Source organism: Oryx dammah, unplaced genomic scaffold, assembly GCF_014754425.2.
Source record: "Oryx dammah isolate SB20612 unplaced genomic scaffold, SCBI_Odam_1.1 HiC_scaffold_10, whole genome shotgun sequence".
NCBI classification, from domain to species: Eukaryota; Metazoa; Chordata; class Mammalia; order Artiodactyla; family Bovidae; genus Oryx; species Oryx dammah.
This window is the reverse complement of record NW_024070194.1, coordinates 8,617,986-8,644,689: the sequence shown is the minus strand read 5'-3', so window position 1 is coordinate 8,644,689 and position 26,704 is coordinate 8,617,986. Positions and strand designations below refer to the sequence as shown.

Genomic DNA, 26,704 nt, shown 5'->3' with positions numbered 1-26,704 from the left:
GCGGGATGGCACCTGCCCACGTGCCGGCCCCGCCTGCGCCGGAGAGTGGGGGGCGGGCGGAGCTGCGTCTGCTCCCGGGAGGCGAGGCCCCCGTCCCCCGCAGCACCCTCTCCATCCCACTGGTGCAAGCCCCCAGGTTCCGTGAGAGGGGGCCTCCGGGAGCGCACTGCCCGCCCCTCGTCCCCTCTTCTTCCTCCCTCCCTCGCTCCCCCCCTCCCAAAACCCCGCCAGTGGCTCACGCCTCCTGCATACGGGATGAGGTGAGCCGCGCCGCCGCTGAGAGGGGGCGCGCGCGGGTGTGAGCGTGTGTCCGTGTGCGAGTGTGTGTGCGCCGGGCGGGCGGGCACTGCAGCTTCTTCCTCCGTGGAGCGGAGAGCGAGAGAGCTAGAGCGAGCGAGAGAGCGGCGAAGGCAGGCAGAGGGACGCGGGCAAGGCGGCGCAGCCATCCCCGGCCCGGCGCCGCGCCGCCACCATGCTAAACAACCTGACGGACTGCGAGGACGGCGATGGGGGCGCCAACCCTGGTAAGCGATCGGGGGCGGCAAGGAGAGGAAGCAGCTCTGGGGTTAGAGACAGAGAGGGGGGCCGCCTCCTTCGGAGGCGAGGCTGGGATTGACCCGGGCGGTGGGCGCCCAAGTCGGCCTGGAGCCTAGCTCCATTGGAATGCGCCAGGCGCCGTGAGAGGTGCTGGAATGTGCCGCGCCCGGGGCCAGGACCGGGGGCCGAGGGCTTGCCACTGCCCACGGCCCGGGTACAGCCGTGGGCTAGCAAAGCGGGGGAGTCGGTGGGAAGGGGTTGGAAGAGCTAGAATGGGCTGACGTGGAGCTCGACGGGCGGGAGGAGGGCTTCTTTTCCCGAGAAGGGACCCTGGCGTCCTGGCGCAGAGCGCGGGGGTTGGGGGGGCGCAGTCTGCTGCAGTCCCTCGCTTTGAGACTTCCAGCTGAAAGGTGGGGGGAAGGTGCCTATGGGGGGGTTGGAGCCATATGACAGCCCCTGTCCGGCTGCGGTGTCTCCTTAAGGGGTCACTTGATGCAGTCCGGGCCCCCTCCCCCAAAGCTGCCCAAGATCCGACCTCCGACTAAAGCGAGCCTCCTCCGGGGATTTTCAGCTCTACTTTGCGGAATCTCTTTCTCCCTCTCGCGTTCCCATGGGTTCCTTTTCAGGACGGGAAGCAAGATCACCCTCTTTTCTTTCCCCTTTCCCTTTCCTCTGGGTACTCTGGGATAGCTGTGAGATTTCCAGGGTGGGGCAGAGGGGAGTCTCTCTAGCCAGCTCTGCTAGCTTCCCCAGTGAGGCCTCAGGAATGGGGTCCCAGCGGCCGAATCCCCGGCTCCGTGGCGCGGACACTGCGGACGCGCTGCGGTGGGTGCGGAGACTCGCCAGGAGCAGAGGGGCTTGGAGCGAGTCCGTTGGCGGCTCCCGCTCTCCCCCGCCCTCCTCCGCGGTTTCTCTGCTCCGAGGTCTTCGAGGCCAGCCACCCCCTCGGGCTCCCAGGCCCCCCGCCGCCCCCCAGCGGTCTCAGCCATCCATCACGGCTGTCAGCCGCCCCCACCCCCCACCCTCCACCGGCGCTGCGTCCCTTGCGCACTAGCGCACCTCCTGCTCTGGCTGTCTGCGCTCAGCGCCTTCAAACGCTCCCCTGGGCATTGCTTGACCCTCTGGGCCAAGACTCCTGCAGACCTCCCCCCAGGGAAGGCCCAAGGTCCTAAAGACTCAAAGCGCAGGGTCTTTCAGGGACGGGCAGCCTGGACTTGAAGTCCTCCGGATCCTGGGTCCAAGTCAGAGCCAAGTGGTCGATTGGAAGGCTGTGGACACCAGGGTCCCTCATCCTCTGACACCCCTTCTTCCTCCCTGAAGCTGAGCAGGGGCAGGAACTACTGACTGGCTAACTCATCCATCTCCCCAGTGACCCTGGGGTCAATCCGCAGGCGCCCTCCTCCATAGCAGTTTCAGGCTTCGGGAGGCGGGTGGTTTGGCAAAGTCGAGTCTGCAGCAGAGCCGGGCATCCCGTCGCTGCTCCTAGGGAACGAAGGTGGGGGCAGTCATTCCCACATGGGAACCCCTTCAGATGTCTCCACTCTGAGGAGGGGGCTCTGCTCCCCCAGACACAGGGTTTGGTCCAGTCCCCCAGGCCCTGCTTGTCCTACCCCTGACGATGGCGCCTTCCTGGGCCACGGGATTTCTGCAGGGTCTCAGGTGGCCTAGAAAAGAGTGTGCAGCAGGACTCCAACTAGGAACTCCCTTCAGTTCTACCCTCTCCCCACAAGTTTTCCAGACTCTGAGTGTAGCAGACTCATCTGCAGACTTTCTATCTCTCTCTCTCTCTCTCTGAGTGGCCAGGACCTGGGTCAGGCCCTTTTGGCCCCAGAGTGAGAAAGAAGGCCTCCCAGTGCTGCCTGGAGACAGTGATGGGATGGGGGGGAGGGGGCGGTGGCTTGAGGGAAGACCATCAAACCGAGAAAATCCGGCATCTCTGAACTTGGGTTCTTGGAAATGTAGGAGACCTGGGTCCTGACCTCGGGAAGGTGGGAATGACCAAAGAAGGCTCCTCTGGACTAAGGAACACAAGGATATTGTCTCTGCACCCCAGGTCTCCTTTCCTCTTGGGGTCTGACGCCGTCCCCTACTCCCCTAGTCTAGCTTGGGGATTCCCCGAGGCCTGGCCCCAGGCCCCCAGGGGAGGCTCCTAAGCCGCGCCGCTAGCCTGTTTCCTCCCTGGGAGCTCTGGCGGCCGCAGCTTAATTGAAAGCCGATTCGGGCTGAGAGCTCCCAGGAGGCGGGGGCGAGGGCGGGGGCGGAGAGGGCTCAGCCTCCGTCTGGCCCGGCCTCTCGCGCGCGCGCCGCACGGCGCTATCCCAGCCTTCTGACTCCCGGCTACGGGAATGGGGGCAAGATCCCCCCTCGCGGTCCTGCCCAACTGAGGGCTCATGAAGCTCACCCCTCCCCCTCAACCGGGGTTCCAGGGAGGGGTCGAAATCAGCCCTGGCAGACCAGGCTGGGGGCCTGGCGTCCCGTCCAGACGGCGGGTGGAAAAGCGCGACTCAGGGCAAGCCTACGAGCTGCCCCCTCCTCTGCCCTCATCTCCTGGCTGGGCTCCGGCCCGGAGTCTGGCTCCGCGCTGCGCGCCGCGTTACATAAGCCGCTGCGGGCGCGTGGCCGGCTCTGCTCCGCGCTGCGCTCTCTGCCCGCGCGGTCGCCATGGAGACCGGCGCGGGGCTGCTTCGATGCCGGGTCTCCGGCCAGGACGCCCTCTTTCTTGCCCTGCATGTTCCCCGCGCCCCCACAAAGGAGGAGGGGAGGGGTGTGAAAGGAATGGGGGGCTCTCGTGCCTGACAGTCCTAACCCCGAAGAGCCGCGGGGAGGAGAACCCACAGGAGACGAGGCCCCTAAATCTTGCCGTTGGGGAAGGGATGTGGGACAGGGCGCCCAGGGTGGGTGGGGTACCCCGTATATTAGTAATAATCGTGATTGTAATAGTAACAGTAGTAAGTACACTTATGCGCCCAATACACACATGCCCAACAGGCATTATTTTACTTAATCCCCACCACAGCCTGAGTTAAACACGATTATTATCCCTTTGCAAAGTAGAAAACCGAGGCGTAGTTTAAATGACTTGCCCAAGGGGTGGACACAGCCAACGAATTTGGGACTGGAACCTAAATCTTCTTGACTCCAGCCTGTTTTCCTAACCATTAAGAAATTTCTTCTCATCTCATCCCCAACCCCCTAGTTCCCACTATAATGTGGTGAAAACACAAGGCCTCTTGTCAGCATCTTAAAAATGAAGAGGGACCCACCTCACTTTTACTTCTCCTGTTCTCTAGCCCCAAAGAGCTCTTCCGAGACCTTGAGGGTCAGGAAGGGAGCCCGGGGGAATTCACCTCAACAGACTTTTTGCTGAGCACCTAGTATGTGCCAGGCTCCCACTGGCAGTACCAGTCTGCTAGTCCCAGGAACTCCTGGACATGAGGAGAAGAGTGAGCTGGTGGAGGCCCTATCTCGGGGTCAGGAGTTCTCCGCCTGATGAGTGAAGTGGAAGTGGAGGCAGGAGACAGCAGGTGGTGGGTTTCCCTTGAGGATGTGAGGCATCACTTCCACAGTTTAGAGTCAGGATGAGACTGGATTTATAGCAGGTCATGCTTTGGGGATGGACCCTGGCTGAGAGACTAAGGGAGGTTTCCAGGAGGAGAGGATGGGGAGGATTTGGGCAGAATGGAGATGGAGAGAGAGAGAGGTCAGGAGATGAGGGGATAGGAAATTCAGAATATGTAGGGCCTCCACTTCACTTCTGTTTTGGTCATTGGAGAGTTTCCCCGGAGTCCAAAGAGATATCTACCACTGGGATTCAGCCCTGAAAACTGAGAAAGTGTGATGGCTGGAACCAAGGGAGTGTGCCTGTGTGCAGGGGTGGGGGTGGGGGAGTGGGGGGTGCTTATGTCTCTTTGAAAGAACCCTCTCCTTAATGCCCTGGAGACTTCCTCCTTGCATGATCTCATCCAGGCACATGGTTTCACACACTTGCTACACAACTTTTCGTGGGCTACCACTGATTCTCATGCCCAGCGTCTCTCCTGGGTCCTGGGCTGATCCGTATATCCAAGAGCTTCTGGACAAGTTCTCTTGAGTGTCCTACAGCGCCTCACCGTCAGTCAAATTCAGCCTCTTCCCCACCCCCAGTCTCCCTCTTTTCCCTCCGTTTATTAAATAGCACCATCATCCACCCATTTACCTCTGCTAGAAACCCAGGCATTATCCTAGATCCCTCCTTCCCACATCCACACACATCTGGCATAGAAATGTGTGCCAATAATTCTGGAGTCTGTTCACTTTTCCACACTGCTCTGGTCTGGAGTATCACCAGTCGTTGCCCAGATTTCTGAAAGTCCTTAGCTTCTGCGTTTTTTCTTTTTCTGGTTTTTGGCCACACGTGGCATGCGGGATCTTAGTTCCCCAATCAGGGATTGAACCCACCACCCCCTGCAGTGGAAGCATGGTGTCGTAACCACTGGACCATCAGGAAAGTCCCCGCTAACTAACTTCTTTATTCTTTGTCAAAAGGCCAGAGTGATTTCTCTAAAACACAGATTTGTCCATGATACTTTTTCGCCTGAAACTCTTCAGTGATTTCCCATTGTCCTCTGGATGAAGTCCAAAATCCTTAATGTGGTTGGCTAGTCATGTAAGGACCCGGCCCACACCTACCTTCCTAGCCTCATTTTCTTCATATGCTTCTCCTCTATCCTCCAGCACCCCTCCCCCCATTCCCCTTCCTTAGACTCCTCCAGATCAAACTTCTTTCAGGCCCTCTGACCCAGTCTAGCTCCCTCTCACCTCTGGGCCATCGAACACGCTGTTCTGCTCTTCCATCTGCCTGGAACACCCTCCCGGCTCCCTCCCAGTCTGGCTGTTACTCATCCTTCGGTTCTCAGCAACATGTCACTTCCTCTGGGAAGCCTTCCGTGACCTCCCGGGCTGGGCTGGGTGCTTCTCCCGCATTCCCACAGTCCTTCGTTCATATTCTGCCACACAACTTACCACTCTGGGTTGGAAACTTCTGGCTATGGGTTTATCGCCTCTGCCTTTGTGTTCCCCGAGGGCAGGGCTGGCCTTAGGCTGTGTTTTATTCCCTCACCCCCATACCCACAGCGGCATGCAGGAGACATCTAGTAACTACTCACTGACTGAAGATGAACCAGGGACACAGGACATGCCAAAGGGGTCACTTTTCCAAGAGGTGGAGTATCCTGGGGGCCTCTGGCTGAAGTGGTCTCTGCCTCCCCTCTAGGAAAGAGCGTGCTTCCACCTCCCAAACACCAGGATGGGCCAGTTATGGTCAAGGAGGGAACTCTGGAGAGTCTAGGGTGCCCTGATGAATGAAGTAGGACCACCACCCCCCCGACCAGAGCGAGGAAGCACTTCCACATTCATTAAATATCCTGCACATGCCAGGGAGTGCGTTAGGTTTGTTATACAGAACTAAAATTCTGCAGGGGAGGTAGCATTAGCTCCTTTTCTCAATGTGTGGACTGAGGTTCAGTGAGTTAAAGTAGCCACACAGCTGGGTGCCCAGGCAGATTGATGCCAAGTTTCTCACTCCTCTGCCTTCTCAGGTGATGGCAACCCCAAGGAGAGCAGCCCTTTCATCAACAGCACCGACACAGAGAAGGGGAAGGAGTATGATGGCAAGAACATGGCCCTGTTTGAGGTGGGTTGCTTGGGGTCCTGGGACTCCCCTCAGGATTCATCTCCACCTTCATCAGCTGTTCCCTCCCTCCTTCCCTGGGGCACTGTCCCCTCCTCTCCATTGCTCCCTCAGGTCCGCCTTCTTCCTTTCCACCTGCTCCTCCACTTCTTATCCTGACCCCCTCTCTCCCTGCCCATCTCATCCCAGTCTCAATGGCTTGCCTCCTGGTCCCCATCTATCTCTGCCTCCTGGCTCACCCTCCTCTAGACCCTGGTGCCCCAACACTGACAAATTCCCTCCACAGGAGGAGATGGACACCAGCCCCATGGTGTCCTCCCTGCTTAGTGGCCTGGCCAACTACACCAACCTGCCCCAGGGAAGCAGGGAGCACGAGGAGGCAGAAAACAATGAGGGTGGAAAAAAGAAGCCTGTGCAGGTGAGGTCCTTGGGGAAGAAGGGCTAGAGGGGAGAGCAGGCGGGGGAGGAAAAGGGATTCAGGTGAAGGGATAGATGATGGAGATGGAAGGATAGGAGGTGGAGGCGGAGGGAGGGGAAGGAATGGGAGATGAGGGGTCGAGATGGGGGGGCCGAGAGGGGGATGAAAGTTTGGGGAAGAGGAGAGGGCCTGGGGTGCTGGTAGGGATGGGGGGGCTGCAGAAACTGATGCCAGCCTCCCTGGCAGGCCCCCCGCATGGGCACCTTCATGGGCGTGTACCTGCCGTGCCTGCAGAACATCTTTGGGGTCATCCTCTTCCTGCGGCTCACGTGGGTGGTGGGCATCGCGGGCATCATAGAGGCCTTCTGCATGGTCTTCATCTGCTGCTCCTGTGTGAGTGACTCCCTCCCCTCGCCCGTTCCCTGACAGCTGGGGCTTGAGCAGGGACCTGCGGGTGGGAGGGGAAGGGAAGGGGGGCATGAGACTTGAGCTTTTTATAGGAACCACTGTGTATAATCTTGGAGAGGAAATTAGGTCTGACTGGGCTTTCCAGCCTCTCCCAGGCTCATCCCTGATGGCCATCAACCAGGTGTCACCTGGATCTTTGTGTGGGGGTGGGTGCTGCAGACTCATTGATAAAAAAGATAGGTGTACATTAATAAATCAGACCCACCTACAGCCCTACGACAGTTAACAATTTGGTAGGTCTTGACTCACAAGAAAACGGGATGATGGGTCCCAAATGGGTCTGGCTGAATTCTTCCCATCTTCTCAAAAAACCCACATGTTCACTAAACACCTACTTCCCATGACATTTGTGCTTCCTCGCATGTGACCTGTGATTCCCCCCTCAACATGTGTGGTAGCCAGTGCCGAAGCTGGTCCACCTGCCTATTGAATAAACGAAGAAACGGAGGCTTAGAGAACTGAAGTGACGGGTCTCCTCCGGTCAGACAGCTGGCCAGAGGCCAAGCTGGGGTTTCCAGAGCTCTCTGATGTGAGAGCTCGAGTTCCTTCCGTGTGCTGGGTGAAGAAGAGGGTTTTCTGGACAAGAAGGGCTTGGCAGGAGTAGGACCTGGACCTGTGCCGAGGAGCAGCTCAGTGGAAGAGGCCGCGGGTTTGACGGCTGTTTACGGGGTGGCCGCCACACTGATGGTGGTCTCTGTTCTCACAGACGATGCTCACGGCCATTTCCATGAGTGCAATCGCAACCAACGGTGTGGTGCCTGGTGCGTGACTGGGGCCGCTTGGAGGGGGCGGGGGCGGGGGCCTGGCGGGGTGGGAGGGAGACCTGGACGGTTGGAAGGAAGGAAGGGCAGTGCCCAGAGCTTTGGGCGCCCTCAGGAACTCTGAAAGGCAATACTGCAGGTCTGAGGCTGGGCTGTGATGTTTGTGGAGTTGGTGAGGGCAGCCCTCTTAAGGGGAGGGGAAGGAGGCTGTTGATGGTGTTGAACGGGGCAATGAAAGATCTCTTCCTTTTGCCTGAGACCCTCTTTGCCATCATCCTATTTTCTGAGCCATGACCTCCTTAGAGGGGTAATTAGCAACATGGTAATTAGTGCTGTAAAAGCCACTCAGAGTGTTTGGCTGGGTCTCCCACTACAGCCTGTAAGGCTTGTGAGGCTCTGCCCACCACTGTCTCTGATCCCTCCTCACCCCTATAGCAGCCCAGGGTCCCTCGAACCTCTTGCCAATACTGGATTCTTTCTGCAGCTGGCGGCTCCTACTACATGATTTCCAGGTCTCTGGGTCCAGAGTTTGGGGGCGCTGTGGGCCTCTGCTTCTACCTGGGCACAACTTTTGCTGGGGCCATGTATATCCTGGGCACCATCGAAATCCTGCTGGTAAGAGGGGCCAGGAAGGAGGTGTGGGTCCTGGGCTGTCAGTCAGTTAACAGATGCTCCCTGGACACCTCTTGTAGGCTGGGTCACTCAGTAAGGCCAGAGGGATATCAGATGTGGTTCTGTTTTTAAAGAGTTCACAGTCTAGTTGGGGAGACAGGATACACTAATTATGTAACATGAACAGCTGTCGTTTATCAGGCACCCACTGTGCTCTCAGCAGAGTTCCAAGTGCTTTACAGTCATTAGCCTCACGAGGTTTAAGTATTATTATGCCCATTTTACAAATGAGAAGCTCAGAGAGGTGAAACGACTTGCTCAAGGTCACTCAGCAACTGACTGTCAGAGGTGGGTTGGGAAGAGTACAGTCATGGTAGAAATGATAACAGTCATGTCCCTCAGTGATTGCCTACTACGTGCCAGGGGGCAGTGTGCTAGGCACTCTGGATGTTAATGGTAGAGGGCAGATGGCTGGCGGGTTGCAGAGAAGAAGGAGCTGAGAAAGAGATCCGTCAGAAGCAGTGACTGATGAGCAGTCAGGGCCCTGGGCAGTGTCTGAAGTGGACAGCTGCTGACTTGGGTCTCAGTTCTTCCTGCCCCTGCAGGAGGAAGTGGGAGCTGAAGGTTCTTTGGTATACAGAGAGCTGGGCTGACATTTCCCAAACACTGATTCTACCCAGGCCCCGTGGCTGGCCATGTATCATTTTATTTTATTCTCACGACTCTTGCATGAGTTAGATATCTTTATTTTACAGATGAGGAAGGCAAGGCTCAGAGAGTTAAAGGGACATGAAACTGTGTCTTTCTGACTCTGAAGCCTGTGCACGTCCCCCCAACTGCACTCCTTTAGAGAACTAGAACTAACAGATGTTTCAGCTTCTGGCTTGGGGGCAGATTGGAGAGGTCCAGGGTCAGGAAGGATAGATGGGGAATAAAAGACCCAAGAAGCCAAATTTTGAGAGAATAATAATAGACCTCTATGGCTTTTACAAAATTAAAAAATTATTATAAAAGCAATTCTACCCATTGAATTGTAAAAAAAAAATAATAAATTGGAAAAAATTAAAGAATGTAAAAAGGGAAATAACAATCTCCTGAAGAGTCATCATTAACATTTTGGTGTATCCTTCTAGTTTTTGTTTTTCTTTATGATATTGTATTTTGTCTTTATAAAACTCTATAGATTTCTCTAATAGTTCAAAACTCTCTTTGCAAATATCACTTACAACTGAAAATAACTTTTGTAACAATATAAATATATTAATATTTCATATAGAAATTATAGAAAATACAGATGTGCAAAAAGAATAAAGATTATTCACATTTTTACCATTCAGGGGAAACGACTGTTAACATTTTGATGTATCTACACACAGACAGACATATATACACACGTATGTGTGTATATATTCACATGTAAGTACACATATATATATTTACAAAAATGAGATGACACATTTTCTTTAAAAATAGATTGTTTTTACCCAGTCTAACAGGGATAGCTTTTTTAAGTTGGTTCATATAAATCTTTGTTGTCCTTTTTAGTAGCTACATAATCTATTTGAAAATACCATGATTAATTTACCTAATCCTCTAGGGATGAATGTCTAATTTATATCAGCCTTCTAATTAAATAATAAAGACAATAAATAATCATTAATACTTATACTTGATAACAAAAATGATAGAAATTAATCATTGCTCCTAACATTTTTGCAGTATCATCTTTTAATGACTGTATAATGACTAGTCTTTGTAGGACAGACCCTATCGTTGGATGTCCTTCCCAGTCTCGGATTACTGTAAATATGCTGTGAAGAGTTATCTTTTTCTCCAAAGCCCTGTCTGCGCCTCAGGTTATTTCCTTGGGGTGGTTCTTTGTTGGTCCCCACTGGGTTACCTGCTTGACCGCCTCCCCCCTTTCCCACAGGCTTATCTCTTCCCAGCCATGGCCATTTTTAAGGCAGAAGACGCCAGCGGGGAGGCGGCAGCCATGCTGAACAATATGCGTGTGTACGGCACCTGTGTGCTCACCTGCATGGCCACCGTGGTGTTTGTGGGCGTCAAGTACGTCAACAAGTTTGCCCTTGTCTTCCTGGGTTGTGTCATCCTCTCCATCCTGGCCATCTATGCTGGGGTCATCAAGTCTGCCTTCGACCCACCCAACTTCCCGTAAGTGCTGCTGCCCTGCGCCTCGGGCACCCTCCCCCTCCTCCCTGGCTGGTTTCAGGGTCTTCACTCTAGTCTCTGCCACCCCCCGCCCGCCCCTATCTCTCAGAATTGGAGTTGTTGTGGATTCAGAGTAAACTCTCTTGGGAGGGAAAACCTCTCCTGGTTTCAGGTAAATCTCTTTAGGGTGGGATAAGTTTTTTTGGAGGTGGGCACAGTGTCCTTTGTAAGGGTCAACTGCTTGCTAGTGAACTGGGCTTCCTCTGGGTGGCTCAGAGGTAAAAAATTCACCTGCCAAGCAGAAGACATGGGTTCAACCCCTGGGTTGGGAAGATCTCCTGGAGTAGGAAATGGCAACCCACTCTGGTATTCTTGCCTGGGAAGTCCCATGGGCTGAGCAGCCTGGTAGGCTACAGTCCATGGGGTCACAGAGTTGGACATGGCTGAGCACGCTCACTCAGGTGGAGTTAGGAAGAGTCAAGTGGAAAGATTTCTGAAGGGATGACCAGTCTGTGTGAGGGAAAGCTTTCTTGGGTGGGGAACAACCTTCTGGAATGAGACAACCTCTTAGTATTAAACACCTTCTCTATCGTAGGACAGGGCACAGAAGAGAGGGTCTAGGGGCTCAGGTCCCTCTTGGTTCAGCCTCTCTCCCTAGGATACATTCCCCTACATACATAACACAGCTCAGAAGGATGGCACATTGGGACTGCTGTCCATGGTGCTGAAATAGCATCGCGGGAAAGCAGTAGTTCTCTGCCCTGGCTCATACTAGAGTAACTTGGGAGGGAGGAGATTCCCCAGCGGGCCAGTGGTTAGGAGCTTTGAAAAAATGCTGATCCTGGGCTCCATCCCAATTAAATAGAAATCTCTGGATATGGGGCCCTGGCATCTGTGTTTCTTCGTGCTCCCCTGCTGGTTCTACCATAAAACCAGGGCAAGGTTACATCCCTCCCCACCTTCCTCCCTTGTTTCTCTCCCTAGGATCTGCCTCCTGGGGAACCGCACACTGTCTCGCCATGGCTTTGATGTCTGTGCCAAGCTGGCATGGGAAGGAAATGAGACAGTGACCACACGGCTCTGGGGCCTTTTCTGTTCCTCCCGATTCCTCAACGCCACCTGTGATGAGTACTTCATGCGAAACAATGTCACGGAGATCCAGGGCATTCCTGGCGCTGCCAGTGGCCTCATCAAAGGTCTGAGGGAGGGAAGAGGTCTGGTGTCCAGCGAACACTGCAGGGATTGTGGACTAGTCAGTTAGGATTAAGGGACTCTCTTTGGGATTTAGTTAAATTTGATCCGTTTTAATTGAGCACCTACTCTGGGCCACGTTCTATCCTTGGAATCACAGTGGGGTAGAGATGAAAGGGAACCTTTGCATGTCTTCCCATCTAGTGGGAAAGAAAGCCATCAGTTTGGCAAGTATTCACTAAGCACCTGCTAAATGCCTAGCGCTGTGCTGAGCACCAGGAACACAGCATAAATAAGTCACAGTTCTTGGCCTCAAGGAGTCTAATAGCAGAGACAGATGTAATAGCAAATAAATTATGACATGTGTAGATGTGCATTCAATGAACAGAGTTCTCCCAAGGGAGGGAGTGGTCATGTGTATAAGGTGGTAAGACTAGGCTTCTTGGATTCATCTGAGAATAGTTTTGAAGAACAAATAAGAGACTTTCAGCTATACAAGGGGAATAAGGGAATTACAGGCAGAAGAACAGCTTGCCTAAAAGCATGCAGACACAGAAGAGGATATTGTGCCCTTCCAACGACAAGTAATTTGGTATGACTGGGGCATAAAGTGCAAGAGAAGGAGGGGCAAGAGACGATGTTGGAGAGACTGACATGAGCCAGACTGTGGTCAGCCCTGAAAGCCATGTTGAAGAGTTTGGACAGTGCTCTGAGGGTGATGAGGAGCCGCCAAAGGGTTCTGAGTAAGGGGCGGACATGCTCAGTTTGTGGTTTCTGAAGGCTCACTCCAGCTGCTAATGTGGATGGGTTCATAGCAGGGAGGGGACTGAGTCAGGAAGTCTAGGAGGCGGCTGATGCTGAGTCCTGGTGAGATATGATGGTTTTCTTACTGAGAGTGGTGGATGCCCGCAAACTGGTTCTCCATCAGGCCTGTTTTGCACCCCCACCCCACCCCAGGAGACAGGTGGCAACGTCTAGAGACAATTTTGGTTGTCACAACTGAAGGGTTATTACTGGTGTCTGGTGTGTAGAGGCTGGGATGTGGCTAAATACCCTACAATGTGAGGGGACGGATCCCCCTCCACACACACACACAAAGAATTGCCTGTTCTTATCATAGTTATCACTACAAGTTAATAGCGCCAGAGAGGAGAAACACTAGAAAGATGAGAAGGGGTGTATTTGAGAAATATTTAGGAGGAATAATGGATAGTAGTTGGAGATGGTTTTGAAACAGAGACGAGTATAGGGAATGGTTGTGAGCAATGTCAAGCTGATCTGTATTGATGGCGGTGCCTTTTACCAAGGTAAGGGGCAAAGGAAAGGAGCCGTTTGCCGTGAGTGGGTGGCGAGACCAGTTTGGGACATACTGAATCAGTCTGAGATAGGTCTTTGTTGTATATGTCCTTCAGTAGATTGGGCCATTTTAGGTCAAGGACTTGATCTGATTCATGTGCAAAGTCCCTGGTCCAAAGCAGGGGCTTAGGAAATGTTGGTGGAAATAAGAGCTGGTTGATTTTGACCCTTCTTTTTGTCCACCCTGCCTCCTGGCCCCAGAACTCTGGCACCCTGATATCTGAGAGTCATGTCTCCCCCACAGAGAATCTATGGAGCTCCTACCTGACCAAGGGGGTGATTGTGGAAAGGCGTGGGATGCCCTCAGCGGGCCTGGCAGATGGTACCCCTATCGACATGGACCATCCCTATGTCTTCAGCGATATGACCTCCTACTTCACCCTGCTGGTTGGCATCTACTTCCCCTCAGTCACAGGTGAAGGGGAGCTCAGAAAGGGAAGACTCTGCCTGGGAGTGGATGGGTAGGGAGAAAGTCAGTCATGATGTGGGGAATTTCTTAGTCCAATAGCCCCATCACATAAGCAGGATCCAATTCACCTCCCACTGGACAGGTGAGGGAATTAAAGCCTGGAGTAGCCAGGTAACACGCCCAAGCTTTCACATGAGTCAGTAGGCCCGGACTAGACTCCTGGGTTCATGACTCGGAGGCTGGTGTCCTATCTCCATCTGCTCTCCCACGGCTCCTGTCCTAGCTGCTCCTCTGTTCACAGGGATCATGGCTGGTTCTAACCGCTCTGGGGACCTGCGGGATGCCCAGAAGTCGATCCCCACTGGCACCATCCTGGCCATTGCCACCACGTCTGCTGTCTGTATCCTGCACGGCTGGCGGGGATCACTGTGGGTGGGGAGGGCTACACGGAGGGTCTCTGAAGCTGCTGTCTCATCTGGCCGGCTCAGGAGGGGTTGGGAGGATGGGGAATGCCGCCCTGGGGATTCTCCTTCATCCTTTGCTGCAGACATCAGCTCCGTTGTCCTGTTCGGGGCCTGCATCGAGGGGGTCGTCCTTCGGGACAAGTAAGTAAGGGGCTCAGAGAGGAGCCTGTTCTGGGGAGGGTGGGGTGGGCATCAGGCACACCTCTGCTCACACACTCAAGGGCCAGGACTCCCTCCACCTACTGTGGCAGCACCTTCTGTTTTAAGACAGTGCCAAATGGCCAGTTTGTGGTCTCTGAAGGCTCACTCGGGCTGCTAGTGTGGATGGGTTCATAGCAGGGAGGGAACTGAGTCAGGGCGTCTAGGAGGAGGCCAAATGGCCCTGTCTTAAAAATAGAAAATGCTTAGAAAATGCTCTTCTCGATTCTCACACCACATCATGTTACCACGTGATGAGGCCAGAATCCCCATTTTTCAGATGGAGATGCAGTTTAAGATATCTGCCCAGGATGACACAGTCTTATTCAACTGACCATGTTCTAGAATCATTATTAGCGGGGAGGGGCAAGATAAGGGTAGGGTGTTAAAAGGTACAAACTACTCTGTGTAAAAGAAAAAAGCTGCAAGGATATATTGTTCAGCACAAGGGATACAGCCAATATTTTATAATAACTATAAATGAGGTATGACTTTTAAAAATTGTGGATCACTATGCTGTAAACCTGAAACTTATATAATCTTATGTACATCAACTATACCTCAATTAAAAAAAAAATTGAGTTGCCACTAAGTTCCAGGCACTGTGCTAAGCATTTTACATATGTTAACTCCTTATTCCTCCCACCAATCATATAAGATATGCTTATATTGATCTTCACTTTATGATCACTTATATTTACTTATATTGATCTTCACTCAGCTGGAGAAACTGAGGCACAGAGAGGTTGAATGTCTTGCCCAAGGCCCCACAGACAGCCCACGTCATCAGGGACTTTGTCTGTCCCTTCACCCCTTCACAGCCAAGCCCCATGGTGGATGTATGGCTGGCCCCGCAGTTGGCATGGGAGCCCTTTGGAAATCCAGGTGGCATTGCTCACCCAGCATCTCGTATCTTCTACTGCTTCCTTCCAGATTTGGTGAAGCTGTGAACGGCAACCTGGTGGTGGGCACCCTGGCCTGGCCGTCCCCCTGGGTTATCGTCATCGGATCCTTCTTCTCTACCTGCGGGGCTGGGCTGCAGAGCCTCACGGGGGCCCCTCGCCTGCTGCAGGCCATCTCCCGCGATGGTATAGTGCCCTTCCTCCAGGTCAGTGGTGGGCAAGACGTGGGCCGATAGTCCACCCCCTATACCAGCCAGCCAGGCCCCTGCCCAGCGAGGCCACCCGGTGAGCAGAGGCCACAGCAAGCCTCGAACTGCCTTCTGGTCTCTGCCTCTCTGTGATGCCACTATGAAAAATGGGTGTGCTTTAGTTGGGACTTGGCCTGTGCTCAGGGCCATCTCTTTGGGCAGGGTTGTTTGCTCTTAGGGAGAAAAATAAATGGTCCTCCTTGGGCCTTGTGACTGGGCAGGGACTCAGGGAGACAGCCAAAGGGGAGTGAGAGGAGAGTGCTCTCTGTGGTGCTTTAAAAAATATATATATATGATGAACTCCATCACGGCTGCTTGCTGGCCGCCTGGAGCTCCTCTTCCATCTGTCCCCTCCTGTTCCCCTTCAGGGATCATCTGAACTTCCCTGCATTCAGGTACCATTGTCAGGGTGGGCAAGATACAGCAAAAACCTGGTATCCCCTCGGCTACCTTTAAAGGATGAGAAACGCAGCCTCCCTCTCTCTCTGCCTCTCCTGTACTGGTCCCCAAGATGGGAGGAGAGAGACAAGAAGTCCTTAGGGTCTCAGGCCCCTGTGACGGTTGCTGTGTCCTTAGGTTTTTGGCCACGGCAAAGCCAACGGAGAGCCAACGTGGGCCCTGCTCCTCACCGCCTGCATCTGCGAGATTGGCATCCTCATCGCGTCCCTGGACGAGGTCGCCCCCATCCTCTCTATGTGCGTGCTGGCCTCCTGCCCTCCCCATCAGCCCTGGGGGTCTCTCTACCTGGATACTCCAGCTGTGACCCTGGACGGCCCACCTGAACCACTTTAACAAGCCCACTGTCGTAGAAACCTGTCCTCTGTTGTACAGAGTCATCCCCACATGCACCGGGGCGTGCAGTAAGGGGATCTGGCCTTTGAACCCCTTCCTACACATCAGAACGTGACTTGGCCGCCTCCCCGGGTCGCCCCTCCCTTTCCCCCTTCTCCCCCGTGTACGGCTGCCTCTGCCTCTCCTGCATCTCTGTCTCCTGGGGGCCTTTCTGTGCTCTAGGTTCTTCCTCATGTGCTACATGTTTGTGAACCTGGCCTGCGCGGTACAGACGCTGCTGAGGACGCCCAACTGGCGGCCACGCTTTCGGTATTACCACTGGTGGGTGCCTTCCCCACCCCCACCCCCCTCGGCCCACAGGACCATCCTCTCCCCAGCCCCTCGCCCCAGCCCATCCCCTCCAGGTCTCAGGATCCTCAGCTCCAGCTTTTGTAGCCCAAGTAGCCTGAGAAAAGTCCTGGTGAGGGTCTCCTTATAATGACAAGTAATAACAGAAGACAGTATCAGCAGTCCCCGCTAGAATCCCTCTCGTGTCCTTAGTGCTCAACACCTGCCAGGCTTGATGAGGAAGCCTCAGTTTCCCCAGCTGTGAAATGGGACAATAACCGTACCTACCTCATAGGCCCCTCTGAGCCTTACAGTGCTTGGGGCACAGAAGGTGCTCCTCGTGTGGAGCCGGACTTCTGATTGTTCTGCTTGATGGTTCTTGACCCTCACAACAGGCCGGTGGGACAGACAGGGCGGGCATGATCATGCTTATTCTACTGAAAGGAAATGGAGGCTCTGGCGGGGAAAGGGATAGGCCTAAGGTCACCCCCCACCCAAGGCTATGGCACACCTTGACCAGAACCCAGGCTGCCTGCCTGTCCCACCTCGGCCCTCCTGCTGCACCAGTCACCTCGTCCCATGTTCCTCCTGGGAGATCTTGCCTCCAACTCTCCCCAGAGACTCCTGCCCTCAGAACCCCTCTGGCAGGGTGGTCTGCCGGGGTGGTCTGCCAGGGCCTGAGGCACTGGGCTGGGGCAGTGTGGTGACCGAGGAGCTGAGCAGGGCCCTGTCTGCGGCTGCTCATCCACCCAGAGTCCCCAGGTTCCAGTGGTGCTCCTGGAGATGATGGTGTGGGCTCCCCTAGCCCTGGCTGTAGCTTCCCAGGTCTGGCCCAGGCCCTCCCTGCCCCTTCTAACTCTTGCCGTCTGAGCCCCGGGCACCAGTGAGAACCCTGCCAGGGGCTCAGAGGCTGGGTCTCCCTCTCACTGTCCAGGACACTCTCCTTCCTGGGCATGAGCCTCTGCCTGGCCCTCATGTTCATCTGCTCCTGGTACTACGCCCTGGTGGCCATGCTCATTGCTGGGCTCATCTACAAGTATATCGAGTACCGCGGGTAAGGCGGGGCGAGGAGGGGAAAGCGGTGATGGGTACTTGAGGGGGAGGGGTGGGGTTGAGGCCGAGAAGCTGGGGAGAATGGAGAGGAAAATTGAAGGGGTGGGACAGGAGCAGAAGCAGGCACTGAGGCTTTGAGAAACGGAGGTGGCCAGGAGTGACCGCCCTTCTGAGCCCGAGATGGACAGCTCTGGCTCCGCACTGGGGGGTGGGTGCTTCTCCCTGGCACTCCTGGCTTTCTGCCTCTCATGATCCCCCCTTCCCGGCCCCCAGGGCAGAGAAGGAATGGGGCGATGGGATCCGAGGCTTGTCTCTCAGCGCTGCTCGCTACGCCCTGCTGCGCCTGGAAGAAGGGCCCCCACACACCAAGAACTGGAGGTGAGTGATGGTGACCGAAGAGGAAGGGAGCAGGCCCGACCCACCCTGCCTGCTCTGTGCTGCTCTTGCTGAGTGGGGTTCGGCCTCATCTGAACCCTTCCCTCCTGTAACGCTGAGGCTGAGCTGAGGTTCCACACATTCGTTCTCCAAAACCCTACCTGCCATGCCAGTTTCTAACCATCTATCCATCCCTCCATTCATCCCATCATTTGTTTAAAAAAACACCTATGAACACATGGTCTGTGTGCTGACCCCTTCTGGTTTCCGGGGAACGTACTGAGTTCCCTGGAGAAGGCACGTGCCCAGACAGGTAAGTGGAGTATCACAGAGCATTCGCCCTGGGAGAGGTGGGATCATCCAAAGAGTTACAGGGCCTCTTAGAAATCTCCAGATTACTAACAATCTACTGGCTTCCCTGGTGGCTCAGACGGTAAAGCGTCTGCCTGCAATGTGGGAGACCTGGGTTCACTCCCTGGGTCGGGAAGATCCCCTGGAGAAGGAAATGGCAACCCACTCCAGTACTCTTGCCTGGACAATCCTATGGACAGAGGAGCCTGGTAGGCTACAGCCCATGGGGTCGCAAAGAGTCAGACACGAACTGAGCGACTATCACTACTACTACTACTGTTTGATTCACCTGAAAATCAGGGCTTAGGGAAGGTCTCAGGGGTCGTGGAAGGCAAAACTGGAGCCAGAATCTTCCCCTCCCACCTCTCAGCCCAGCTGCTTTCTAACTGCTTGCTCTGCAAACCCTCCTTCTCCTTCAGGTTCATTTTGCTAAGAGTAAGGTCTGGAACTCTGGAATGATGACATTGTGGACTTGTCCTCACCCATGTCTACTAAATTGGCCTTTTAGAGTTTGGAGCTTTGCATAAATAGTCTGTGAATCCTTAAATGCTTAGCACAGGATCTAGCCCAGAGTAGGTGCTTAGAGGATGCTATCAAACTGATGGTTGGCTGCGGAGGCTAAATTAATAAGGAAACGAACAGATAAATAGATGGGTAGATAGCTGAGTGTATATATGTATGGGAGTGTGGTTGGGTGAATAGATGAATTTGTGGATAGGTATTGGTAGGTGGATGTGAGGGTAATTGAGTGAATAATGCATGTGTTGGTAAGTTAACATGGGCATGAATGGATAACTGAAGGATAAAATAGATGGATGGGTAAGTGGATGGATGGATGGGTGGGTGGGTGAGGTAGATGGGTGGGTGGGTAGATGGATGACTGCATGGGTGAGAGAGATAGATGCAGAGATGGATGGGTGGGTGGATGGAGAGATGTGTGGGAGATGACTGGATTGGTTGATAACCCAAGGTCACGGGTGGATGGATGTCTAGGTGGATGGGAGACGGAGGACAGGTGGTTAGTGTGTGGAGTATGGGTGTATGAGTTATGGTGCTTGGGGAGGCAGCGGATGGATCACGTGATCTTGCACCCACCTCAGGCCACAGCTGCTGGTGCTGGTACGTGTGGACCAAGACCAGAACGTGGTCCATCCACAGCTGCTCTCGTTGACCTCCCAGCTCAAGGCAGGGAAGGGCCTGACCATTGTGGGCTCTGTCCTTGAGGGCACCTTTCTGGATAATCACCCCCAGGCCCAGCGGGCAGAGGAGGTGAGTACAGGCCTTGGTGGGGGGCACGTGGCAGTTGGGAGGACAGCCCCTTGCTCCTTTTCAGTTTCTCCCTACCACCTGTGCCAACAGCTGGGACTCAGGCTTCTCTGTCCTCCTCCTCAGAAGTGGAGTCCAAGGGCTCGGTGACTAAGTTCCTTAGAATCCAACCTGCAGAACCCAAGAGGATCAGGGCCAGAAGGGCCTATTTTATGGATAAGGAAACTGCGGCTTAGAGAAGTCAGGTCATTTGTTTAAGGACAGAAAGCGGAGACTCAGAACCTAGACTCCTATTCCAACTTTCTTCTGCCAAAGCATAAATCTTTTAAAGCGTTTTCACATTGGTGAATTCTTCCAGTTCCCACACTGCATGGGGTTGACAGGATAAGTATCCAATTTAGCAAAGGAAGAGACTGAGGCCCAGAGAGGGAAAGCGGCTTGCTGAAAGTCACAAAGCTGGCTGGAAGCATAGCAGGATTTAAACCCAGGTCCCGGGGGCTGGATTACTTGCTCTCGTTCCTATCTACTGGTCATTGCTCATGGAGCAGTGGGCAGAGCCAGCGTGAGGTGGGGCAGCAGGGGTCTGCAGTAAGTGGCACTAACAGGTGTCTGGTGGGTGGCAGAGGAAGCGGGTTCTGTCTGTGATTCAGGCCTCTCTCCCCTTGGGGCCATGGTTAGAAGTAGAGGGGGAAAGCGGGCCTCAGGGAGGTGAGTTGAGATGGGGTGGGGCACCCCTAATGGCTTGTGACAGCCGCTGTTTCTGCCTCACTGGGCCGTTCACACCGATCTGTCAGGGCCCAGGGCTGGAGGCCTCCACTGGTCACTTTAATTCAACATGCAGTGTCTGCACATGTCCTGGGTACCAGACACTGGGGTAGGCCCTGGGGGACACGGAGAGGTGGAAGACCAAACCCCACCCCTCAAGGTGGTCACAGGCTGGTGGGGGAGGGAACATATACAGAAGGCTCTCCAACCCATCTGAGGTTGACAGGGGCTACCTTAGAGTTAGTAAGCACAAAGTAATAGAATGTATTGAGTGTTTATGATCTCTCAGGCTGTATACTAAGCTCTACACATCATGTTATGTCATTCTCCCTCTTCCTAAATGAGGTAGCTGTCACAATGCCCATTTGACAGATGAGAAAACTGAGGCTCACAGAGGGAGGTGATTTGCCCAAGGTTACTCTGCTCGTATTTTCAGCCACTGCATGCTGAATTAACAGATTAGGGCAGAGGCAGAAATTGGAGCACTTGCTGTTTCACATTAGGGGATTGGTTAAGAGTGTGAAGGATGGGGTCAGACCCTTGGATTTGAACCTCTACAATAATATCCATTTATCCATATGGCCTGAAGCACGTCTTAATTTCTCTGAGCCTCAATTTCCTTAGCTATAAACTGAGTCATAAAACACTTCCTTCATCACGCAGATTGAATGTATGTTTTAAATGCCTAGTATTATGCTAACTTTTAAAAATCATTAAAACCAAATTGTCCGGCTAAGCAGAGGAGCCTAGTTTCATTTCTGGTCTGGGTGGAGGGGTGGCGTTTGAAGAAGGTGATGGTTGAATTGGGCCAGGCAGCGTGTCATGGACAACATGGGGGAGGGGGAGTCTGGGTGGTGGGAGAGATCTTCCCTGGGGAATCTGTGAGCCATGGCAGGGTGATGGGAAGCACGGGGTCTGATCATGAAGAGCTTTGCTTGAGTAGTGGGGAATAGGGGCCATAGGTGATGGGGTGCCGGGGGCTGACATGATTGGAGCTGAGCTTCAGGAAGATTGGGATGATGGAGAGGAGAGATGGGAGGTAGGGAGGCTGCAAGGGGCTGAGCAGGGCCAGGCAGGCCTGGGCCTGAGGCTGGCCCTTTTCTGCCACCCCAGTCCATCCGGCGCCTGATGGAGGCAGAGAAAGTGAAAGGCTTCTGCCAGGTAGTGATTTCTTCCAACCTGCGAGATGGCGTGTCCCACCTGATTCAGTCCGGGGGCCTCGGGGGGCTTCAGCACAACACTGTACTCGTTGGCTGGCCCCGCAACTGGCGACAGAAGGAAGATCATCAGACATGGAGGAACTTCATTGGTAAAGCTGGCTGGGCTGGGAGTGGTGGAGGGCTGCGTGGGGGTGGGTTCTCCTTTGGGCCTGCGGACGGCTTCCCAGGCATAGCAAGTATGGATTCAGCATATACAGGTGATGGCGTTCAAAGCTGGCCAGGTGCCAGACACTGTGCTGGGAGCCCAGGGACTCAGGTGTGAAGGAGACAGATTTGGCTCTTGCAGGGCTCACAACCCTGGAGGGAAGACAGTGCAGGCCAGTGGGAAGACCTACAGCTTTGAAGGCACCACTGAGGCCCCGGGTCTAAATCTAACCTCTGGCCCTTCCTTGCTGTGTGACTGTTCACAAGTGCCTCACCCTCTCTGAGCATCGGATTCCTCGGTAGTAGCGGATAGTAAGTCACACAGTAACTAACACTTATGGACTGTGTTCTGTGCGCCAGACAAGTGGTGGCTTTCTCTAAGTCTCGAATTCTCTCAGCAGGCCTGTAAGGGCTAAGATGGCTGTCTCTATTTTAGTGCCATGAAGCTGATGCATGGAGAGATGAAGGTCACGGCAGCTGGTAAACCCTGAGGTTGCTTTATCAGTCGTGAAGTTGTGAAGTTGCTCAGTCGTGACTGACTCTTTGCGATCCCATAGACTGTAGCCTACCAGGCTCCTCTGTCCATGGGATTTTCCAGGCAATAGTACTGGAGTGGATTGCCATTTCCTTCTCCAGGGGATCTTCCCAACCCAGGGCTTGAACCCGGGTCTCTCGCGTTGTAGACAGACGCTTTACCGTCTGAGCCACCAGGGAAGTCACCGCTTTACCAGTAGATCCCAGTTAGAAGGTAGTTGGGAGGATTAAGTGAGTGCTGCAGGGTCGCCTTCTTAATCAGAAAGGGCAGGTGTCCCTATTACCACTTGACCAGTGGGGAAACTGAGGCCCAGAGAGGTTGTTGTTTTTTTTTTTTCCCCAAGTTCAAACGAGGCCCAGGCAGATGGGGCTTTTTTGACTCCTCAGCCCAAGGCCGAGGCGGGAGGCGGGATGGGGAGGGGTGCTGGGTGCCAAGGAGGGGACCAGAGTCACTGTTTTACCGTCTGCCATCTCCTTGGTCTCCCGCAGAGCTGGTCCGGGAAACCACGGCTGGCCACCTGGCCCTGCTGGTCACCAAGAATGTCTCCATGTTTCCCGGGAACCCCGAGCGCTTCTCCGAAGGCAGCATCGACGTCTGGTGGATTGTGCACGACGGCGGCATGCTCATGCTACTGCCCTTCCTGCTGCGTCACCACAAGGTGCGTGTGCGTGAGCGCTCCCGCGTGCACGTGCTCGTGGCCGCGCGCGTGCTCCCGTGTGCACGTGCTCGTGGCCACGCGCGCGGAGGGGCTCCCGGGCTCCCGGGCTCCCGGGCTCCCGGGCTCCCGCCCGGCTCCTGATAGAGGGCTCCAGTCACCTCCTTTATTCCGAGGTGCTGGGAACTGACTGTGTCTCCCCTGGCAGATGTACTTGAATTATAGAGGAGAGCTGTGTTTAACTCAAGCGAGTGATGCTTCAATGGGGGCGGGGAGACCCTCACCTAAGCAGGGGCATTTTTGTGGGAAGTGGCCACCGAGATAGAGCATTGGTGGGCTACCTGGATGTGTGGGAAGGTGGGTGGGAAGGGCGAAGGACGAGGTCTGGCCCCGGGCCTCCACGCGGCATCTGGACTGGACCTTTCTGGGCCCCCTTCCTCTCTCAGGTTTGGCGGAAGTGCAAGATGCGAATCTTCACGGTGGCCCAGATGGACGACAATAGCATCCAGATGAAGAAGGACTTGACCACATTTCTGTACCATTTACGTATCACCGCAGAGGTCGAGGTGGTGGAGATGGTGAGCCCCTAGGAGCTGCCTCTGAAGTTTTGGAGTCCCACTGGCCTCTTTGCCCTTGGGCCCAGAACCAAATAGGGGAACCCCAGTTACCCATCAGCTTGTGATGCTAAGGTCCTCCCCCCACCCTCCAATCCACTTTTGGCTGCACTGGGTCCCAGTTGTGGTATTGAGGTCGATTTTTGTGGTGGGTGGCATCTTCAGTTACAGCCTGTGAACTCTTGGTTGTGGCTTGGGGGAATCTAGTTCCCTGACCAAGGATGGAATCTGGGCACACCCATCCACTTTTAAGCCTCTCACATGTTCACCCAAGAGCCCTTCCACCCATCCATCCACCCACCCACTCACCCACCCTGCCTCATCTCCTTTAGACGAATAGACATGTCTAGTAATGTTGACTACATGGGAGGCACTGTTCTATGCACTTTATTTATACATTACTTCTCACAGCAACCAATGAAATAGATAGTTATCCAATTATCAGTATTTCCATTTTACAGATTAGGAAGTTGAGGCACAGAAACGTTAAGTAATTTGCCCCAAACGTACACCAAGTGGCAGAGCCGGGATTCAAACTCAGACAGACTGGCTCTAGAGTCCATGCATCTAGCAGTCACACTCTAAAGCCTCTTGTCGTCCATTCCACTCAGCACCATTTACCCATCCCTCTAATGGTATATTCATTAATCTGCCCATATATTCATTAATGTATTTATTCACTCACTCACCCATTCATTCATATGTGTATGTATTCATTCATCTCTGTGTTCCTTTTTTAACTTCTTCCCTCTCTCCATTCACCCAGGTAATTAATTAATCAACTCATTCATTAATTCACCCATTCATTCACCCAGTCCCAGGCTTGGCTGAGGAGGGAATGAGCTGCCTTGCCTTCAAAGAGCATCGCCCTCTGCTTTGTCCTTCCTCCCACAACTGTTGATTAAACTAGGTCATTGGACAGGGAAGCCCTAGGCTGGCAGCAGGAAGGGGGCCTGCCTCCCTTTTCTTGGCCTTGCACCTGAGCTCGGAGCTCATACTTTCCTCCCTTGCCCCTCTCCCCCATCCCACCCCTGCCTGCCCACAGCATGAGAGCGACATCTCCGCTTACACCTACGAGAAGACCTTGGTGATGGAGCAGCGTTCCCAGATCCTCAAACAAATGCATTTAACCAAGAATGAGCGGGAGCGGGAGGTGAGGTTGCCCTGGCTGGGCTCGGAGTGTCTCAAGCTGCTGCCAGCTCTGGGGCTGCACAGGTTTGGGATGGCCCACTCCTGGTCACTGGCATTGCTGCCTCCTGGCACTGGTTCCCCAGCAGCAAGGGTGCACGCTGCAGCTGCCTGTCTCCAGCCTCCCAGCCGAGACACAGAGGGGCTTTGGCAAGGGTGACAGATCTGCTTTCGACGTGACTTCTGGGGCCCAAGGGAGAAGAGTGGAAGCTAAATGTGCATGGATGATGGCTCCTCAGGGGTGTGGGCTGCAGCGTGGGGGATAAGGTATCATGTGATAGACCCTTAGAGAGTGAGTAATGAGTGGATATTTCAGGATGCAGCTGATGATGAGAGCTGGGGGCAAACCTCCTAGGGTGTGGATGGTGGGTTCTCAGGGGTAACAGAGATGAATTCTCATGGGGTAAAGCTGTAAGGTCTCTCCCGTGCGGGTAACATGGGCCCACCAGCCCTCTGGCATTTGGATGAAAGCCCCACCCCAGTGAGTGGGGTCCTTGGGGCTGGGGACAGAAGAGCTCTCAGAGGTGGGTGACAGGACAATTGTAAGAAGTGGCATGTGCACTGACCAGTCAGAACTGGCCCTGAGGTAGAGCTCAGGTGGGCCAGGTGTCAAGCCTTTGGTCGCTGGAGGGTGGGAAGGCTAGGGGTACTGGAGAGGAGTCGGAGTGGCCATATCACTGGGGCAATAGCTATTTGGTGCGGAAGCATTGCAGTATTTTAACATCTGGCACAGGTCCCGAAAGCTGGCTGAACATCAGCTTTGGGGTTAGCTCTTTGCAGGGCATGGGTAGTGATTACCATGGCACCCACTTGTGTCCCTCCCTAGATCCAGAGTATCACAGATGAGTCTCGTGGCTCAATCCGGAGAAAGAATCCAGCCAACACCCGGCTCCGTCTCAACGTCCCAGAAGAGACGGCTGGTGACAGTGAGGAGAAGCCGGAAGAGGAGGTATGCAGCTCGGGTAGTTTGGCTGCAGCCGGTGGGAGCAGAATCTTTGGTCTCCAAATGAATCAGGCGCCATCCCTTCTTTCATCTCTTAGGTGCAGCTGATCCATGACCAAAGTGCTCCCAGCTGCCCTAGCAGCTCACCGTCTCCGGGAGAGGAGCCTGAGGTGGAGGGCGAGGCAGATCCAGAAAAAGTGCATCTCACCTGGACCAAGGACAAGTCGGTGGCAGAGAAGAACAAGGGCCCCAGTCCTGTCTCCTCTGAGGGCATCAAGGACTTCTTCAGCATGAAGCCGTACGGGCCTGGGGGCTAAGGGCTGGGGTCTGGGGTGAGCCTACAGGGTCTTTGCTCCCCATGGAGAGTAAATGAGTGGAAGGGGTCCTGGCCTGGTAGTTGGAAGGCCCAGCCCAGACCTCCCCTTGGTTGCTCTGTCTGAGGACTCAGATTGGGCTTGATTGCTAAGGGTCAGAACGCGCAGGTGCAGGCAGTGGAAAGGTGAAGGCTGGGGGTCTGGGAGAACAGGAGTCGTCTGCACGCAGGGTGTTGATGGTGGCTCAAGTCCTCAGCTTCTCCTGCTTTTTCTGACCCCTCTCCTTTTTCTTCCTCTTTGCTTCTCTTATGTTTCCTGAAGGGAGTGGGAGAACTTGTAAGTGCTTCAGAATTTTTAAATTCTCTCCTAGGTTGGCCAGGTTCCCTACTTTTCTCACTTTACCATGAACCCTCAACTTGTGCCCCTGACCTCTGGGGTCTCTGAGTAGCCCAGATTGGAGTGGTCTAGGGTTGGTGGTCCCTGGCTTGCAAGGAGCAGATCCCAGCAGCCCAGTGCTGGGGGCGGGGAGGTGCCGGAAGGGGCGACTGGATCCAGGAACCCCCTCTCTCCTAGCCTTACGTGCCCTCCTCCTCCCTGGCTTCCTCCCGCAGGAACCAATCCAACGTGCGGCGCATGCACACTGCCGTGCGGCTGAACGAGGTCATCGTCAAGAAATCCCAGGATGCCAAGCTTGTTTTGCTCAACATGCCTGGGCCTCCCCGCAACCGCAACGGTGACGAAAACTGTATCCTGGGCTTAAA

General features: G+C 54.3%; 1 protein-coding gene across 2 annotated transcripts in view; it reads left to right on the top strand.

Annotated features, from left to right (window-relative positions):
• Window positions 1-440: 440 nt before the first annotated feature.
• Window positions 441-26,704, top strand: part of SLC12A5 (solute carrier family 12 member 5) — a 29,066-nt gene continuing 2,802 nt past the window's right edge. The window contains exons 1-25 of one of the 2 annotated variants that reach the window (XM_040248215.1): window positions 441-524; window positions 6,114-6,208; window positions 6,492-6,623; window positions 6,870-7,016; window positions 7,798-7,852; window positions 8,337-8,467; window positions 10,395-10,636; window positions 11,618-11,829; window positions 13,425-13,595; window positions 13,891-13,989; window positions 14,137-14,194; window positions 15,185-15,359; window positions 15,978-16,096; window positions 16,416-16,514; window positions 17,455-17,574; window positions 17,847-17,951; window positions 19,400-19,568; window positions 21,444-21,639; window positions 22,718-22,887; window positions 23,331-23,462; window positions 24,544-24,651; window positions 25,513-25,635; window positions 25,728-25,927; window positions 26,265-26,279; window positions 26,555-26,688. In XM_040248215.1, the coding sequence (XP_040104149.1) occupies window positions 473-524; window positions 6,114-6,208; window positions 6,492-6,623; window positions 6,870-7,016; window positions 7,798-7,852; window positions 8,337-8,467; window positions 10,395-10,636; window positions 11,618-11,829; window positions 13,425-13,595; window positions 13,891-13,989; window positions 14,137-14,194; window positions 15,185-15,359; window positions 15,978-16,096; window positions 16,416-16,514; window positions 17,455-17,574; window positions 17,847-17,951; window positions 19,400-19,568; window positions 21,444-21,639; window positions 22,718-22,887; window positions 23,331-23,462; window positions 24,544-24,651; window positions 25,513-25,635; window positions 25,728-25,927; window positions 26,265-26,279; window positions 26,555-26,688 (3,259 nt within the window). In that variant the 5' untranslated portion in view covers window positions 441-472. The remainder of the gene's footprint in view (window positions 525-6,113; window positions 6,209-6,491; window positions 6,624-6,869; window positions 7,017-7,797; window positions 7,853-8,336; window positions 8,468-10,394; window positions 10,637-11,617; window positions 11,830-13,424; window positions 13,596-13,890; window positions 13,990-14,136; window positions 14,195-15,184; window positions 15,360-15,977; window positions 16,097-16,415; window positions 16,515-17,454; window positions 17,575-17,846; window positions 17,952-19,399; window positions 19,569-21,443; window positions 21,640-22,717; window positions 22,888-23,330; window positions 23,463-24,543; window positions 24,652-25,512; window positions 25,636-25,727; window positions 25,928-26,264; window positions 26,280-26,554; window positions 26,689-26,704) is intronic. The other variant, XM_040248217.1, reaches the window with a different exon arrangement.